Below are 18,673 nucleotides of genomic sequence, written 5' to 3' on the forward strand. Positions count from 1 at the left end.
GTTCAAGTATTAGGTCCTCTGTCAGAAGGAAGGGTTTAATTTTGACACATTCAGGTATGTTTCTCCTTGGGCTCACATCCCAACCAGTATAGTTTTTCTGGCTTTGTTATTTTAATAATCTTGGTATTTGTGGAGTCCTTGTAAACTCCTTAGGCTGTCCCTCCACTGAATGAAAAAGGAGCGGGGCGGGAAGATCAGGTCACTCCCACGTTTCTGAGTAGAAATAACAATTTGTTCCTAGGGGATGAGCTAGGGAAGGGAATTCTCTTTGGTATGTGAAGAGCCTTTTCTCACTGGGGTTTTCCCCCGATATATCCTTCAACCAAGGTTCCTAGAAATTGCTCCTCAAGGACCCTGTCATCCTCGTGGGATTTCTATGTGAGTCTCTCTCTCTCCCCTTCCTCACTCCTCTCTCTCTACTCCTTTCTCCTCCTCCACTCTCCCCTTCCCCAACCAGGCCAACTGAGCTGCATTTCCTTCCCGCCTAAGGAAGAGAAGTACCTCCAGCAGATTGTGGACTGCCTCCCTTGCATACTGATCCTCGGCCAGGATTGTAATGTCAAGTGCCAGCTGTTGAACCTGCTGTTGGGGGTGCAGGTGCTTCCCACCACCAAGCTGGGCAGTGAGGAGAGCTGTAAGCTTCGGCGCCTCCGCTTCACCTATGGAACTCAGACTCGGGTGAGCCTGGCGCTCCCTGGACAGTATGAACTAGTGCACACGCTGGTTGCTCACCAGGGCAACTGGGAGACCATCCCTGAGGAGGATCTGGAGGTCCAAGAGAACAATGAGGATGCTGCTCATGTTTTAGCGGAACTGGAGGTAACGATGCACCATGCTCTCTTACAGGTACCAATCTCATACTTCTCTACCAATTGTATACGTATATACCAGCTTTCCTTTTATTTTGACTTTCTAGAAAAGTAATTCGATGATACATAGTCTGAACTCTGAGCAGCAGTGGCTAGTGGAGTCAGAGGAACATAATCTGGGAAGTTGAAAAACAAACAAGACTATAGCAATACCCATTCCTGCCTCTTCTTACCATGCTGCAAGGCCCTGAGTAGTTTGCTTGTCTCCCCACTTCCTTATCTCCGTTTCTAATGAAAATGAAAGGAATATGTGATACTTACATCTCAGCATGCTTTTACAGAATAATTGTAATCAAAGTTAGAAATCCTTTCTCATTTCTTAACCAGAAGATATTGCTGGAATTGTCTCTAGTTACCTCTTTCAAAAAGGAATGATAAGATGATGGATAAGTATTGTTCTTATTAGAATTGAGACCAAGTGAAGAATTTTGTGGGTTCTTCCTTAGACCTAACCATTAATTTACTAAGTAGTACAGAGGACAGATAATTTCTCCTACTTTATAAGGAACATGGGAATGTGAGGACAGGTCTGGCCCAATGTAAGGAACATGGAGATCTTGTTATTTGAAGAGTATCTTAGTTTCTCTCATAAACTCCCAAAGAGAGCACAGATCCTGTGCCATCTCGTAAGATATCATATTGTCTAAGACTTTATATATTATCACTTAGGAAATACTTCTCTCTTGGTCTGTGTTTCCTTTCCTATTGGATAGTTAGGACTGGGCTATTTAACTAGACCAAATGGGTATGTGACTATGGCAGGGTCAGGAGTGGATATGGATAAAATAATTCAGCCATACTCAGAGTTTGACCCTTGGTTAACTGTGCCAGGAAGGATGGGCTAGTTTGGCAGGACCTGAAAGAGTGGTTTTTTCTTTCCTTGTTTCTTATAACCACTTCAACTACCCCACTTCTAAGAAGCTTAGTTTCTCAGTCAATGAATGAGTCCTTTGGTTGTAGCCATGGCCTGTGACACTCTAGAAGTAAAAACTGTCATCTCATTTCCTTCCACAGTCCGTATTTCTTTCATCTTGATAAATGCCACAGGGGGCTATGTAACAAGCCCCCATTCTCTCTCAGCTCAGTTTCAATGGTGGTTTCCTGTGTTTTCAAACTGAGAGTTCACATTTCCTAGCTCTAGGATAATGTGAGGGTTTTTAAATAGCTCTGATAGTAACTCTGGCAGTAACCTTTGTATATTAACTGTGGCATGTTCAGTTGACCCATGAACTTCTTCACAATTCACAAGTATTTGATTGATCCATACACAGTCTCTCTGTAGTATACAGTCTTGGTCTAGTTCCTTCAAGCTTCCAATAGCTCAGTGGTTTTCAAACATATATATATATATATATTTTTTTTTTTCCTTCTTCTTCTTTTTTCTTTTCTTTTTTCTTCTTCTTCTTTTTTTTTTTTTGAGATGGAGTCTCTCTCTGTTGCCCAGGCAGGAGTGCAATGGTGTGATCTCAGTTCACTGCAACCTCTGCCTCCTGGGTTCAAGTGGTTCTCCTGCCTGAGCCTACAGAGTAGCTGGGACTATAGGCGCCCGCCACCACACCTGGCTAATTTTTGTAATTTTAGTAGAGGCAGGGTTTCACCATGTTTGTCAGAGGTTTGTCAGGGTGGCCTTGAACTCCTTACCTCAGTGATCCACCCACCTTGGCCTCCCAAAGAACTGGGATTACAGGCATGAGCCACCACGCCTGGCTACTTTTTTATATTTTAATTCAGTGTAAGACATACATTTTCTTTCAGGACCCAGTACATGTATATACATATACATTTGAAATACAAGTTTCATGAAACATTACTTTTGCTTTCTGCAATACATACTGATAATTTCCTCTCTTTTTGACTTCATTTTTTGAAAATGTTAGTAGCAACCCACTAAGTTGATGCTATGACCTGGTAGATTATAACCTGTAGCTTAGAAAGCACTGTTGAGCTCAGTGGCATACACTTGTAGTCCCAGCTACTGGGGAGACTGAGGCATGAGGATTGCTTGAACCTAAGAAGTTGTATCCAGCCTGGGCAACATAGTGAGACCCTGTCTCTAAAAAAAAAAAAAAAAAAAAAAAAAATACTGTTAAATAGCAGAAATGACTGCTGTAGGTCAGGTGGTGATTTTTACCATTCTGGCCTTTAATAACAATCCTAGAATGTGACAAAGCCATCTGCAGGAGAAGCAAATCATTTGATTTTTTTCTCTTAGTCCCTTCATTTTTAAAAATTACTATTATTATTTTTTATTTTTTAAATTTGTGAGACAGAGGCTTGCTCAGTGGCCCAGGCTGGAGTACAGTAGCACAGTCTTGGCTCACTGCAACCTCCGCCTTCCAGATTCAAGCAATTCTACTGCCTCAGCCTCCCGAGTAGCTGGGATTACAGCTGTGTGCCACCACACCTGGCTAATTTTTATATTTTTAGTAGAGATGGGGTTTCGCCATGTTGGCCAGGCTGGTCTTAAACTCCTGACCACAAGTGATCCTCCTGCCTCAACCTTGCAAAGTGCTGGGATTACAGGCATGAGCTACCATACCCGGCCCCTTCATTTTATTGATTTGAATTTCTAATGCTTGTCTAAGCACAATGACTTATGCCTGTAATCCCAACACTTTGGGAGACTGAGGGAGGAGGATTGCTTGACCCCAGAAGTTCAACTCCAGCCTGGGCAACATAGTGAGATCCTGTGTACACACCTGTGGTCTGAGCCACTTGAAAGGCTGGGGTTGGGGGATCAAGTGATCCTCCAACCAGTGGAGGCTGCAGTCAGCTGTGTTTGCACCATTGTACAACACTTGGGTGACAGAATGAGATCCTGTCTCGAAAAAAATTTTTTTAAGATCTTTCTCTTCATTACTTTGTGGGTTTTTTTTATTTGTTTGTTTGTTTTTTCGAGATGGAGTCTCATTCTGTTGCCTAGGCTGGAGTGCAGTGGAGTGATTTTGGCTCACTGCAGCTTCTGCCTCCCAGGTTCAAGCGATTCTCGTTCCTTAGTCTCCCAAGTAGCTGGGATTATAGATGCCTGCCACCACACTCAATTTTTATATTTTTAGTAGAGATGGAGTTTCACCACGTTGGCCAGGCTGGTCTCAAACTCCTGACCTCAAGTTATCCGCCCCCCTCATCCTCCCAAAGTGCTGGGATTACAGTCATGAGCCACTGTGCCTGGCCCTAATTTTTTTTAAAATTTCTAATGCTCATTTACTTTTATTCCATAAATTGAGGTGCTATAAGAAAGTCACAGAAAGGGAAGTACGAGCCATCCCCCAAGTGCGTATCTGAGCATGTATCTTTCCATTGAGAGCTCCCAGGGCCTACTCCTGGTGTGTGCTAAGCATGCAGACAGAGGCAACAATTGAGGAGGCTACTTGAATGGGATGTTGAGATACCAAATCAGCTTTCTCTCAGCATAGTTAAAAAGATATATTCTCTCTTCTCTTTTCTTGAGGAATTATCTAGCCTCTCATGTTGTTTCATGTGGTTTGTGAGACTTCCTTGGCCAGTGTTTCTCTAGATATGCTTTATTCTCCAGTGGTTTTGGTGTAGGCCTCGTACCAGATCCCTGTAGTTCTAAGTTTAGAACCCCTTGTTGTTGAGTCTCAGAGGGCCTTGCAACCTTTGTGGGATCCAAGCACTGCCCTCTCACTGCAGCCTGACTCCTGTCTCTGTTACATACATCAGCAATGCTCAGCTTACTGCTGGGGGCATTGCACAGCAGCTACCTGGAAGATCATTCATGCCAGCAAGAATGAGCTTTTTGTTTAGCTCCAGTTATTTTTAGGACCAGTGAGTTAGCTCTAAACAGCCCTTCCATCTGATTTGTGAAGAGGGTAGTAAAGAAAGGAAACATTTAGCTAAAGGAAATCAAGATTGAATTAGGGGAAATGCAGTGTTCATTTTGAACTGTCAAATTATCAAAGCAGAATTTCCCCTGCCCTCTTATACAATGGTCATTCTTCTAATACGTTATTTTAAAGTCTTCATAAATTAGCCATTTTCAGTTTGTTCCAGAATAGGCCAACTCACATGGACCCACACTGCTTGGTATTCCCACCTTTTTAGTTCTGGATCCCCTGAGATTCTCAGTTCAAAATTCAGCAGTAGAGGAACACTGTCAAGCCGTTCGTATCTGAAACCTCATTTGGTGTTGAAACATAGTCACTTTGCAATTGGCAGCACAGTTCACCATTCGCCATATTCACTAGTTGTGTCTTTATTACTCCCCCTTCCCCACCCTCATGCCTTCCTTCAAGCATATATATCTGACACCTCCTTTTCTTTTTCTTTCTTCTTACAAATCTGATGGAACAGTTATCTGCCTTAGAGTTGCTCACTCTGATATATCTGTGTGTGTGTGTGTGTGTGTGTGTGTGTGTTTGTTTTTTTTTTCTCCTGAGAACACCTGTAAGAAAAGGAAGAAGCAGCAGCAGAAGCGATTAAACTTGCTCAGCCTGAGATGGGATTCCTGCAGCCTGGAGGTGGCATTTTGTTTACTGTGGCAGTTACATAGCTTCAGTTGATCTGCTCTGATCAGTAGCCCACCAGGTGCTTTTGGCCTTTTGGGCTGCCACATACTGACCTGGTTATTGGCTCATGGTGTTATCTGTTGGGGTTTACTTCAGGGAACTGAGGTAGACTAATATTTCCAGGCAAGGTCAGTGACTTGCAAATAACCTTTTTTTTTTTTTTTTTGTGACGGGGTCTTACTCTTGTCACCCAGGCTGGAGTGCAATGGCGCAATCTTGGCTCACTGCAACCTCTGCCTCCTGGGTTCAAGCGATTCTCCTGCCTCAGCCTCCTGAGTAGCTGGGATCACAGGCCTGGCTAATTTTTGTACTTTTAGTAGAGACGGGGTTTCACCATGTTGACCAGGCTGGTCTCGAACTCCTGACCTCAGGTGATCTGCCCACCTCGGCTCCCAAAGTGCTGGGGTTACAGGTGTGCACCACCATGCCTGGCTAATTTTTGTACTTTTAGTAGAGACGGAGATTCACCATGTTGACCAGGCTGGTCTCAAACTCCTGACCTCAGGTGATCTGCCCACCTCGGTCTCCCAGAGTGCTGGGATTACAGGTGTGCACCACCATGCCTGGCTAATTTTTGTATTTTTTGTAGAGATGGGGTTTCATCACGTTGGCCAGGCTGGTCCCGAACACTTGAGCTCAAGCAATCTGCCTGCCTTGGCCTCCCAAAGTGCTGGGATTACAGGGATGAGCCACCACGCCTGGCCACTAATTGTTTTTGTTTGTCTGTTTTGCTACCCTGTTTTTAACGAACAGATATTGGTATTTTAAATTTTTCAGGCCGGGCGCGGTGGCTCACGCCTGTAATCCCAGCACTTTGGGAGGCTGAGGCGGGCGGATCACAAGGTCAGGAGATCGAGACCATGGTGAAACCCCGTCTCTACTAAAAATAGAAAAAATTAGCCAGGCGCAGTGGCGGGCACCTGTAGTCCCAGCTACTCGGGAGGCTGAGGCAGGAGAATGGCGTGAACTCAGGAGGCGGAGCTTGCAGTGAGCCGAGATTGCGCCACTGCACTCCAGCCTGGGCGACAGAGCGAGACTCCGTCTCAAAAAAAAAAAAAAAAATTTTTCAGTAATTAATGCTTTTACAACTCATAAGCATTATAAAAGATCTTAAAATGACAAGTTTACATAAAATTTTAACCCCCAAATTTACTAAACACTGTTTGTTGCTAGAAAACTGGCTTCTCTCATTTTTTGTCTAGTTATTGGCATTTCAAGACCAGACTGGGCTACAAAGTGAGACCTCGTCTCTACGAAAAATTAGCCAGGTGTGGTGGCGTACACCTGTGGTCCCAGCTACATAGGAGGCAGAGGCAGGAGGATCAGTTGAGCCCAGGAGATCGAGGCTGCGTTGCATCTTGGGTTACAGAGTGAAACCCTATCTCAAAAAAAAAAAAACCACACACACACACAAACCCCAACATCGGTGGCTCACACCTGTGGCTCCAGCACTTTGGGAGGCTGAGGTGAGCGGATCGCCTGAGGTCAGAAGTTTGAGACCAGCCTGGCCAACATGGTAAAATCCTGTTACTATTAAAAATACAAAACTTAGCTGGATATGGTGGCAGGTGCCTGTAATCCCAGCTACTCGGGAGGGTGAGGCAGGAAAATCGCTTGACCCAGGGAGGTGGAGGTTGCAGTGAGCCGAGATCATGCCACTGCACTCCAGCCTGGGCGACTAGAGTGAAACTCTGTCTCAAAAAAAAAAAACCCAACATTTGTTATAGGTTACTTACCTTTAGTTAGATACCATATTGTCTCTAGACTATATCTAGGTTAAAAGATAAAAATTGATAGGTAAAAGGTAAGAAAGAATGCTGAGTGAGGCCCTCAGGGCAAGAAGATACTGTTGGTGGAGGGAGTCTATGGAATTGGGCCAAAAAATAGTCAACTCCAAGGGAAAAGAAACAAGGATCATATTTATATGTACAGGATAGAGAAATAAGAAATGATATTCTAGAAGTATAATGAAAAATTTAAAAACTTATTTTATGTGGCAAAAAAGGGAAACTGAAGTGATGTATTTAAAAAGGATGTGGAAAGTTCAGGTGAATGCTAAATTATAAATTCTTTATGGCAGTAATCCTATTTTGTTTTTAATATCTCTCTCACCTTCACCCTAGCATGCACTAACATACATAGTAAAATGTAACCATCCTGCATACATTGTTCTTTGCCAAAAAACCTGGGAATTCCTGTTATAGGCTAATATACCTATGAAGGATATGTGTGATTCAGAGGCAATATTTTTTTTTTTTTTAATCCCTATGCTCACTGTAATAACCTTGATATATCTCTTAAAAGAACAGCCTGGCTGGGCGCAGTGGCTCACACCTGTAATGCCAGCACTTTGGGAGGCCGAGGCAGGCAGATTGCTTGAGTTCAGGAGTTTGAGACCAGCCTGGGCAACAAGGCAAAACCCTTTCTCTACAAAAAATACAAAAATTAGCCGGGTGTGGTAGCACATGCCTGTAGTCCTAGCTACTCGGGAGGCTGAGGTGGGAGGACCACTTGAGCCTGGGAAGTGTAGGTTGCAGTAAGCTGAGACCGCGCCATTGCACTCCAGCCTGGGTCTATGTCTCAAAAATAAATAAATAAATAAATAGGCCGGGCGCGGTGGCTCAAGCCTGCAATCCCAGCACTTTGGGAGGCCGAGGCGGGCGGATCACAAAGTCAGGAGATCGAGACCACAGTGAAACCCCGTCTCTACTAAAAATACAAAAAATTAGCTGGGCGCGGTGGCGGGCGCCTGTAGTCCCAGCTACTCAGGAGGCTGAGGCAGGAGAATGGCGGGAACCCGGGAGGCGGAGCTTGCAGTGAGCCAAGATCGCGCCACTGCACTCCAGCCTGGGCAACAGCGTGAGACTCCGTCTCAAAAAAAAAAAAATAAAAAAAAAAAATAAAAAAAAATAAATAAATAACAACATCCTGTGTAGCCATAAAAAAGAATGAATTCGTGTCCTTTGCAGGGACATGGATGAAGCTGGAAGCCATCATTCTGAGCAAACAGGAACAGAAAACCAAACACTGCATGTTCTCACTCATAAGTGGGAGTTGAACAATAAGAACACATGGACCCAAGTAGGGGAGCATCAGACATGGGGGCCTGTTGGGGGGGTTGGAGGAAGGGGAGGGAGAGTATTAGGACAAATACCTAATGCATGTGGGGCTTAAAACCTAGATGATGGGTTGATAGGTGCAGCAAACCATACCTCTGTAACAAACCTGCACATTCTACACGTGTATCCCAGAACTTAAAGTAAACAAAACAAAACAAAATAACATCCTGAAGCTGAGGCTGTATTTCCTCAGTTCACTGTCAGTGATTCATCTCTGGCCTTCCAGGGTTGGCTCTTTTTTTTTTCTGAGATGGAGTCTCGCTCTGTCGCCCAGGCTGGAGTGCAGTGCCGTGGCCGGATCTCAGCTCACTGCAAGCTCCGCCTCCTGGGTTTACACTCCTCTCCTGCTTCAGCCTCCTGAGTAGCTGGGACTACAGACACCCGCCACCTCACCTGGCTAGTTTTTTGTGTTTTTTAGTGGAGACGGGATTTCACTGTGTTAGCCAGGATGGTCTCAATCTCCTGACCTCGTGATCCGCCTGTCTTGGCCGCCCAAAGTGCTGGGATTACAGGCTTGAGCCACCGCACCCGGCCCAGGGTTAGCTCTTGAGGCGAAAATCTGACAGCAGTCACAGTCTTAATCTTCTTCTTTTGTCTTCCTTTGCGAGGATTCTGTCTACCTCTTTCCTGAACCAAATAGCTTCCTTTCTGTTTTTACTATCTCACATATTTGTTTGTTTCCTTTTGAGTAGAGGATGGATGGGGTAGGGAATCTTCCCTAATTCAGAGACTTAGAGATTGAAAGTATTGTCAACGGGCAGAAACTGTTGTTAGGACTATTAACAATATTTTCTTTTTGACTGCTATCGTGATGTCTCAGCCAATCCATAGAGGATATTATCTTGTTTGATAATGGAGCCTTTACTTTGTAACCAGCATATACTTCTTAATACAGAACCCTAGCTAGAATTGTTAGGACCCCTGAAAGCATCTAGTCTATCTTTTATTCTACTACACCAAATCAGACAGTGCTTGACACAGAGTGGGTCTTCCATGAGTGTTTAAACATTGTCTTTGTAGCTACGGGGACCTGGATTTATATCCTGGTTTTGTCACTTAGCTGTGTCACTTTGTTCCCTCATTTGTAAGATGGGGCTATAATTCCTATCTTTTTTTTTTTTTTTTTTTTTTTGAGACGGAGTCTCGCTCTGTCGCCCAGGCTGGAGTGCAGTGGCCGGATCTCAGCTCACTGCAAGCTCCGCCTCCCGGGTTCCCGCCATTCTTCTGCGTCAGCCTCCTGAGTAGCTGGGACTACAGGCGCCGCCACCTCGCCCGGCTAGTTTTTTGTATTTTTTAGTAGAGACGGGGTTTCACCGTGTTAGCCAGGATGGTCTCGATCTCCTGACCTCGTGATCCACCCGTCTCGGCCTCCCAAAGTGCTGGAATTACAGGCTTGAGCCACCGCGCCCGGCCTCCTATCTTTTTTTTTTTGTCTGAGACAGTGTCTCACTTTGTCGCCCAGGCTGAATTGCAGTGGCAGGATGGTGGCTCACTGCAGCCTCAACCTTCTAGGCTCAAGTGATCCTCTCATCTCAGCCCCTGAGTACCTGGGACTACAGGCGCATGCTACTATGCCTGGCTAATTTTTGTATTTTTTTGTAGAAATGGGGTTTTGCCATGTTGCCCAGGCTGGTCTTGAACTTCTGGGCTGAAGCATTCTGCCTGCCTAAGCCTCCCAAGGTGCTGGGATTACAAACATGAGTCACTGTGCCCGGCCTATAATTCCTATCTTTTAGAATTGGTATGAGGCTAACATGAGAGAATGTGTTGAAATCACCTACCACAGTGTCTGGCACATAGTAAGCCCATTTCCTCCTCCCTTTGAATAAATCAGTGTCCTTGAGAAGACTTCCTGCTCTCTCAGTCACCCATCCCTTCCCTGACAATCATCCACATTGGAACTCCTCCCAAAACTTAAGGCTTCTTCTTCCAACTTACTTATAGTTATTCTTCTACTCTTATTAGAGAGAACATTCTTCATAATTCATTATGGCTTATTTTTGTAATAAAATGAAAGCAGAAAGCTGTTATAAAAGGTTAATAATACGGAAGTATACAAAAGTTGAAAGGTAAAGTTTTCCCTCCTTTCTCTTTCCCGCTTCTCCATTCTAGACAAAATATTTTGTCTCTCTCAATCTAGTAAGTGGCAAAAGAATAAAATTCAGATTTCTACTTTTGTGTACATCAGTAGATACCTAGATGTTTGACTGTCCATTAGGTAGAATGCATAGAGACCATTCATTATATTCTTATCAACTTGTCAATTACCTAATCCATTGTCATTTGAGATAGAGAGAAGAGAGTTCAGATCCTTAAAGTCTTCATGCTTATGAGCTGAGAATCAGAGCTAAAACCTTTGCTTTGGGTGTTTGGAATTATAAATATTCTTCTACTTTTAACATGATGGTCTCATGCTTTCTGTGGCTTCTGAGGGCTATGATTGTGATTATGTTTTTTCTAAGTCTTATATCTGGCCTGAGTTACACACTGATGCTTTTACTAGGTAGGGAGATGAGCTTGTATCCATTCAATGTTGACTACTGGGATAAAACTCTGTTTTGCCTTCACATTGATCCCAGTTTCTTTGAGGCATGTTGTAACCTAGAAACATGTTATAGCTGTTTTGTTGCAGCTCCCCCTTGGAAGGTATATGTACCACCAAGAGTCAAGGTATATTCTTTTCTTTTTTTTTTTTTGAGATGGTGTCACCCAGGCTGGAGTGCAGTGGCAGGATCTCGGCTCACTGCAACCTCTGCCTCCTAGGTTCAAGCGATTCTCCTGCCTCAGCCTCCTGAGTAACTGGGATTACAGGTGCCTGCCACCGTGCCTGGTTAATTTTTGTATTTTTAGTAAAGATAAGGTTTCAGTATGTTGGCCAGGCTGGTCTCAAACTCCTGACCTTAAGTGATTCACCCGCCTTGGCCTCCCAAAGTGCTGGGATTACAGGCTTAAGAGTGATGTTTCAGGGAACTATTTAGAAATGATAAAGAATCAGCCCTGTGTGAAAACAAACAGGAGAAACCTTTCAAATGCCCAGTGAGAATGTCATGAGAGGAGAACTGGAAGTAAAGATAGCTAGAATATGGGGACAAGGATAGAGGTCAAGGGTGTGCAAGGGCAGGACAGTTATTAATATATAGTTGCATACTTTTCTATGTGATGTGAACCTGAAGCTTCAGAACTCTAGAGAAAGCAAAGACACCTGCTACCTACCAACTTTAGCCTGTGTACATAACTGTTTTCTGGGTTTTTTATTTGTATGTTTGTTTATATTTTAGAAATAGGGTCTCATTCTGTTGTTCAGGGTAGAGTGCAGGAACGTGATCATGGCTCACTGTGACCTCAACTTCCTGGGCTCAAGGGATCTTCCTGCCTAGCCTTCCGAGTAGCTGGGACTATAGGTGTTTGTCACCATACCCGGCTAATTTGTTTTATTTTTTTGTAGAGATGGAGTCTCGCCATATTGCCCAGGGTGGTCTCGAACTCCTGGTCTCAAGGGGATCCTCCAGCCTCAGCCTTACAAAGTGCTGCGGTTACAGGCGTGAGTCACTGTGCCAGGCCACTGTTTTCTGTTTGAATTAGCAGTTAGTATAATCATCCTTTGTTATAATAGAGTTTTAGTAATGTGCCATGAGCTACAGAGTAGGGATTCTTCACCTATAAGAGTCAGTACTCTTAGGAAGGGGTCAGCCTTCTCCAGTGATTGAATGATTACTTCTTGGCATTTAAAATAGTGTCACTGGCTGGGCACAGTGGCACATGCCTATAATCCTAGCACTTTGGGATGCCAAGGCAGGAGGATTGCTTGAGCTCAGGAGTTTTAAGACCAGCCTGGGCAACATAGTGAGACTTTGTCTCTACAAAAAATTTAAAAATAAATAAAGTAGGCCGGGCGCGGTGGCTCAAGCCTGTAATTCCAGCACTTTGGGAGGCCGAGATGGGCGGATCACGAGGTCAGGAGATCGAGACCATCCTGGCTGACACGTTGAAACCCCGTCTCTACTAAAAAAAATACAAAAAACTAGCCGGGCGACGTGGCAGGCGCCTGTAGTCCCAGCTACTTGGGAGGCTGAGGCAGGAGAATGGCGTAAGCCCAGGAGGCGGAGCTTGCAGTGAGCTGAACTCCGGCCACTGCACTCCAGCCTGGGTGACAGAGCCAGACTCCGTCTCAAAAAAAAAATAAAATAAATAAAATAAATAAATAAAATAAAATAAAATAAAATAGTGTCATTTTACACTTTATACCCAAAACAAAACCAAAGAAGTATATTCTGGTGTTAGAGTAGCAAGCTCCTTTCTATTGCATTTCCTTTTTTTTTTTTTTTTTTAAAGATGGAGTTTTGCTCTTGTTGCCCAGGCTGGAGTGCAATGGCATGATCTTGGCTTACCACAACCTCTGCCTCCTGGGTTCAAGTGATTCTCCTGCCTCAGCCTCACGAGTAGCTGGGATTACAGGCATGCGCCATCACCCCAGCTAATTTTGTATTTTTAGTAGAGATGGGGTTTCTCCATGTTGGTTAGGCTGGTCTTGAACTCCAGACCTCAGGTGATCCACTTGCCTCGGCCTCCCAAAGTGCTGGGATTACAGGCATGAGCCACGGCGCCCAGCCTCTATTGCATTTCTTAATCCTACCAAGAAAATGGGTGGTAACCGATCAGCTTCTGTAAATTCCATGGATTTATGCAGAATGCATTCTACAAGAGAGATCTCTTTAGGAATTCACTGTGACTCAATATGGGAATTATGGGTTACTGTCATGATTCCTTGAGATTCTTTTTACTTGATTGAGTTAGGAGCAAAATGCTTACTCATTGCTTTATTCTTGGAGTAGAGGCAAATACGATTTCAGATAAATGTGTGGGATAAAATGTGTGGGATGAGAGTTGAAAGATAGAAGATTTTACATATTTTGAAAGTGGCTTTGAGCATCATTTCTTCATTAATTCATTCCATGTTTATTTATTGGATGCTTACTAAGTGCCAGACACTGTTCTAGGTGCTAAGAAGGGATATAGCCATCCATGAAACAGTCTGAGGTCAGACTTCCCTCTCAGGTGGCCATACTAAGACCCATAACAGCTCTGGCTCATCCTCTTTATATTAATTTTTATTTTTTCACTCCCTGTCTCCAGGAGACAGTGTTGGCTTCCTTTTTTGTTTATAACCGTCAGGCATGAGTCATCCCTTCACTGTGAGTATTGCAGAATTGCATATCACATTCCAGCCTAATTTGTACTGCTGCCAGAGTCTCTGCCAGCAGCTCTTTGCCTATCTTCTGACTGTCATGATACTCAGAGCAGTGACACCACCTGCATACGTTAGTCAACTGGGGAAGGGAGAAGAGAGAGCATAATACCTGTTTTCTATCCATTGTTGTTTAGTACAAGGTATATTTAGAAATGGGCAGCTTCTTTCTGGGCGCCAATATATCAGGCCATACTCTACCATTAGAAAGCCCGAAATCCATGGCCGGGCACAGTGGCTGATGCCTGTAATCCCAGCACTTTGGGAGGCCAAGGTGAGCAGATCACCTCAGGTTGGGAGTTTGAGACCAGCCTGACCAACATGGAGAAACCCCATCTCTACTAAAACAACAAAATTAGCCCAGCGTGGTGGCGCATGCCTGTAATCCCAGCTACTTGGGAGGCTGAGGCAGGAGAATCGCTTGAACCTGGGAGGCGGAGGTTGCGGTGAGCCAAGATTGTGCCATTGCACTCCAGCCCGGGCAACAAGAGTGAAACTCCGTCTCAAAAAAAAAAAGAAAAATTAAAAATAAAAAATAAAGCCCAAAATCTTTTATTATTATTATTATTATTTTAGACAGTGTCTCACTCTGTTGCCCAGGCTAGAGTGCAGTGGCGTGATCTCAGCTCACTGCAACCTCCGCCTCCTGGGTTCAAGTGATTCTCATTCCTCAGCCTCCCGAGTAGCTGAGATTACAGGCATGTGCCACCATGCCCAGCTATTTATTTATTTATTTATTTATTTTGAGACAGAGTCTCACTCTGTCACCCAGGCTGGAGTGCAATGGTGTGATCTCAGCTCACTGTAACCTCTGCCTCCTGGGTTCAAGTGATTCTTCTGCCTCAGCCTCAGCCTCCTGGGTAGCTGGGACTATAGGCTTATGCCACCACGCCCGGCTAATTTTTGTGTTTTTAGTAGAGACAGGGTTTCACCATATTGGCCAGGCTAATCTTGAACTCCTGACGTTGTGATCCACCTGCCTCAGCCTCCCAAAGTGCTGGGATTACAGACGTGAGCCACCGTGCCCAGCCTAATTTTTGTATTTTTAATAGAGACTGGTTTTGGCCATGTTGGCCAAGCTGGTCTCGAGCTCCTGGCCTCAAGCAATCTGCCCACCTCAGCCTCCCAAGAGTGCTGGGATTACAGGCACAAGCCACTGTGCCTGGCTTCCAAAATCCATTTCTTTAATAATGAATTTACACCTACGAGCAAATAAAGTCAACTGGTCTCTTAAAAACAGTATTGGGCCAGGTGCAGTGGCTCACACCTATGATCCCAGCACTTTGGGAGGCTGGGGCGGGTGGATCACCTGAGGTCAGGAGTTTAAGACCAGCCTGGCTAACATGGCGAAACCCATCTACTAAAAAATACAAAAATTAGCTGGGTGTGGTAGCACATGCCTGTAATCCCAGCTACTCAGGAGGCTGAGACAGGAGAATCACTTGAACCCAGGAGACAGAGGTTGCAGTGAGCCGAGATCGCACCACTGTACTCCAGCCTGGGTGACGAGTGAAACTCCATCTCAAAAAAAAAAACAAAAACAAAAACACCCAACCCTATTGGTCTTATAAATGGACGTGGTAGCTTTGGCTGATGTTTCTGTCGTGCACACAAAATGGTCCTTTGAGGAAAACCTGAAAATTTATTCTAGAATTTTAAGATAATCTGTCAGAAAAAACAAGCAAACAAAATTCTTCCTGAAATTTCTAAACAATACTTTGGTTTTGAATATTTAGGCTTTCCTTTCATAAGTTTGATTGGTTGATTTATGTCTTTTAAAAAATATGTATTTAGGGCAGCTTTGTAATATAAAAAACATTTCCACCTATAATTCTTTGCTTTAATGTAACTGTTTTCTTTTCTTTTTTTCTTTTCTTTGTTTTTTTTTTGAGACAGAGTCTCACTCTGTCACCCAAGCTGGAGTGCATGGTGTGATCTCAGTTCACTGCAGCCTCTGTCTCTTGGGTTCAAGCAATTCTCTTGCCTCAGCCTCCAGAGTAGCTGGAATTATAGGTGTGCACCACCATGTCAAGCTAATTTTTGTATTTTCAGTAGAAACGGGGTCTCTCCATGTTGGCCAGGCTAGTCTTGAACTCGTGACCTCAAACGATCTGCCCACCCCAGCCTCCCAAAGTGCTAGAATTACAAGTGTGAGCCACCACACCCAGCCTAATGTAACTGTTTTCCTTTCTTGGGATTCTTTTTGGTCTTTATCTCATTGTTATATGTGATTATAATGTTGTCATTTATGCAGTTGTATGTTCTATTTTAAACCTTAAAATTTCTTACCAACTTTTTGAATATGCCTCACTGAAATGATTCATACTGTAGCATGTGTGACTCAGGGTAGTGAAAAGGGGTTTGTTTTGAATAGCAAGATGAGTATCAGACTAGTCTTCCAGCCAGAAAACATTCCATGCAACTTGAGACACAGATGAAACAGCAGATTTCTTCTTGGCTTGGGTTGGATGAAGAGTAGATTGACTTATGTAGTGTTTGCTAAAATGACAAATGGTGAGATGCTAAAAGCACTTTGAGCTTTAGGGAGTTCAAAGTGGCCAGGCAAATTAAAGTTATGTGACCTGCCTGAGAAAATAGCACAGTTCTTTGTGAGAAAAGAAGGTGAGATATTTGTGCTTTGTTGGGAATAAAGAAGATTTTAAAAACTCAAACAAGGCTGGGCACAGTGGTTCACACTTGTAATCTCAGCAGTTTGGGAGGTCGAGGCACAGATCGTTTGAGCTCAGAAGTTCAAGATCAACCTGGGCAACATGGCAAAACCCCATCTCTACCAAAAAAAATAGCCAAAAAAGAATGAAAATTAGCTGGGCGTAGTGGCTCACACCTGTAGTATCAGCTACTCGGGAGGCTGAGATGGGCAGATCACTTGCGCCTGGGAGGTTGAGACTGCAGTGAACCTTAATTGCACCACTGCACTCCAGGCTGGGCAACAGCACGAGACCTTGTCTCAAACAAACAAACAAACAAACAAAAACTTATCAAAAAGACCTACTGCTCATGCTGGGTGTGGTGGCTCACACCTGTAATCCCAGCACTTTGGGAGTTTGAGGCAGGTGGATCAGTTGAGGTCAGCAGTTTAAGACCAGCCTGGCCAACATGGTGAAACCCCATCTCTACTAAAAATACAAAAATTAGCCCGGCATGGTGGTGTGTGCCTGTAATCCCAGCTACTTGGGAGGCTGAGGCAGGAGAATCGCTTGAACCCAGGAGGCAGAGGTTGCAGTGAGCCGAGATCGTGCCAATGCACTCCAGTATGGGCGACAGACTGAGACTCCGTCTCAATCACTCAATCAATAAACCTACTGCTCAAATAGGGTAAGAAATAAAAACAGTATATTCATCTGAAAGAAACAAAATTGTGTATCTTTTAGAGTTCAAATAAAGTAAATATTCAACATCTGATAACTGTTAAGGGCACAAACTTGAGCATATTTGTGTTGAGTTCTTTTATAACTCTAAAATATGCTAGAATTCTGTTGAGGATTGATTCTGAGTTTGCAGACCCTTGAAGACATCAGGAGTCTATGTACCTACAATGGTAATATATTAATATGTGTGAGTCCCTAGTTAACAGTTTACACCTGGAATGCCAGGCAAACTAGACAATGTCAGAGACACAGAGGAACAACCTATGCAATGGATTGAAATGCAGTAGATGGACATACGCTCTTGTGTGTTTGGAACCGTCATGGGAAAGAAGTAGAACACAAAGTGGAAAGTGCAGACTAGGCAAAGGACCTGTGGAAGGTTTGTTTCTAAACCTCAAAGATCATTTTTTTTTTTTTTAATTGAGACAGAGTCTTGGTTTGTCGCCCAAGCTGGAGTGCAGTGGGGTGATCTCAGCTCACTGCAACCTCCGCCTCCCGGGTTCAAGCTGTTCTCCTGCCTCAGTCTCTGGAGTAGCTGGGACTACAGGTGCCTACCACCACACCCAGCTAATTTTTGTATTTTTAGTAGAGATGGGGTTTTGCCATGTTGGCAGGGCTGATCTCAAACTCCTGACCTCAAGCGATCCCCCTGCCTTGGCCTCCCAAAGGGCTGGGATTACAGGTGTGAGCCACTGTGCCCGGCCTCAAGATCATTCTCGAAACTCACTTAAGCAACTTGGGTTGATTAGGTTCAATTGTGTGTAACAGATCATCAAAAAAAACAAACAAAAAAACCAAAACTCAGGAACTTAAAGGTAGAGTTTTTGGGTGTTTGTTTTTTTGCCTTACATAAAAGAAGTCTGAAGCTAGGTAACTGAGGTGGCAGTTCTGTGATCACCAGAGACCTAGGCTCCCTCTTTCTTTTGGTGTCATCATCTTTAGTGCTGGCTTCCACCCTCAGGTTTGCGTTAGGGCTGCTGAGTGATGACTGCTATTCTAGCTGTCACATCTGTGCTCCAAGCAGGAAAAAGGACAAGGCCAAAGGGCATATTTCCTGGTAGAATCCACCCCCTGTACACTAAAGGGCTTTCCTGGAAACCCCACCCACTTATTGGACACCCCTATCTGTAAAGGACATTGCCTTCCCCTATAACATGGAGACTAGATATTGGATAGGCAAACCTTGGTCTCTGCCTTACCAAGTGATAATATTCCTAAAGGTATTACTTAGACTTAGGTGGCTAAGACTTTGGGATACCTACAGACTTAGAATAGGACAGTAATAGTGTTTGGTGAACCTGGCTTTTAGTTTCCTACTTAACTGATTGATTCAACAGTATTTAGGACTTACCATGCTAGGCACTGGAGCTACAATAGTAAGCAAAATAGACCCAGTCCCTGCCCTCAAAGAGTTTACAGACTGATAGGGGAAAGAAGAGCTTTAAATAAGTGGATTATAAATATGTTGAACCTTAAGAAAAGGGAAGTAAAGTGTGCTTGGTTAGGACTGTGTGATAGGAAA

General features: G+C 44.0%; 1 protein-coding gene across 2 annotated transcripts in view; it reads left to right on the plus strand.

Moving 5' to 3' along the window:
* The window catches only part of DSTYK (dual serine/threonine and tyrosine protein kinase), a 71,543-nt gene that overhangs the window by 25,791 nt on the left and 27,079 nt on the right, over positions 1-18,673 (plus strand). For both annotated transcript variants that reach the window (XM_050763036.1, XM_050763046.1), the window contains exon 2: positions 458-846. In XM_050763036.1, the coding sequence (XP_050618993.1) occupies positions 458-846 (389 nt within the window). The remainder of the gene's footprint in view (positions 1-457; positions 847-18,673) is intronic.

Source organism: Macaca thibetana, chromosome 1 (assembly GCF_024542745.1).
Source record: "Macaca thibetana thibetana isolate TM-01 chromosome 1, ASM2454274v1, whole genome shotgun sequence".
Taxonomy (NCBI): domain Eukaryota; kingdom Metazoa; phylum Chordata; class Mammalia; order Primates; family Cercopithecidae; genus Macaca; species Macaca thibetana.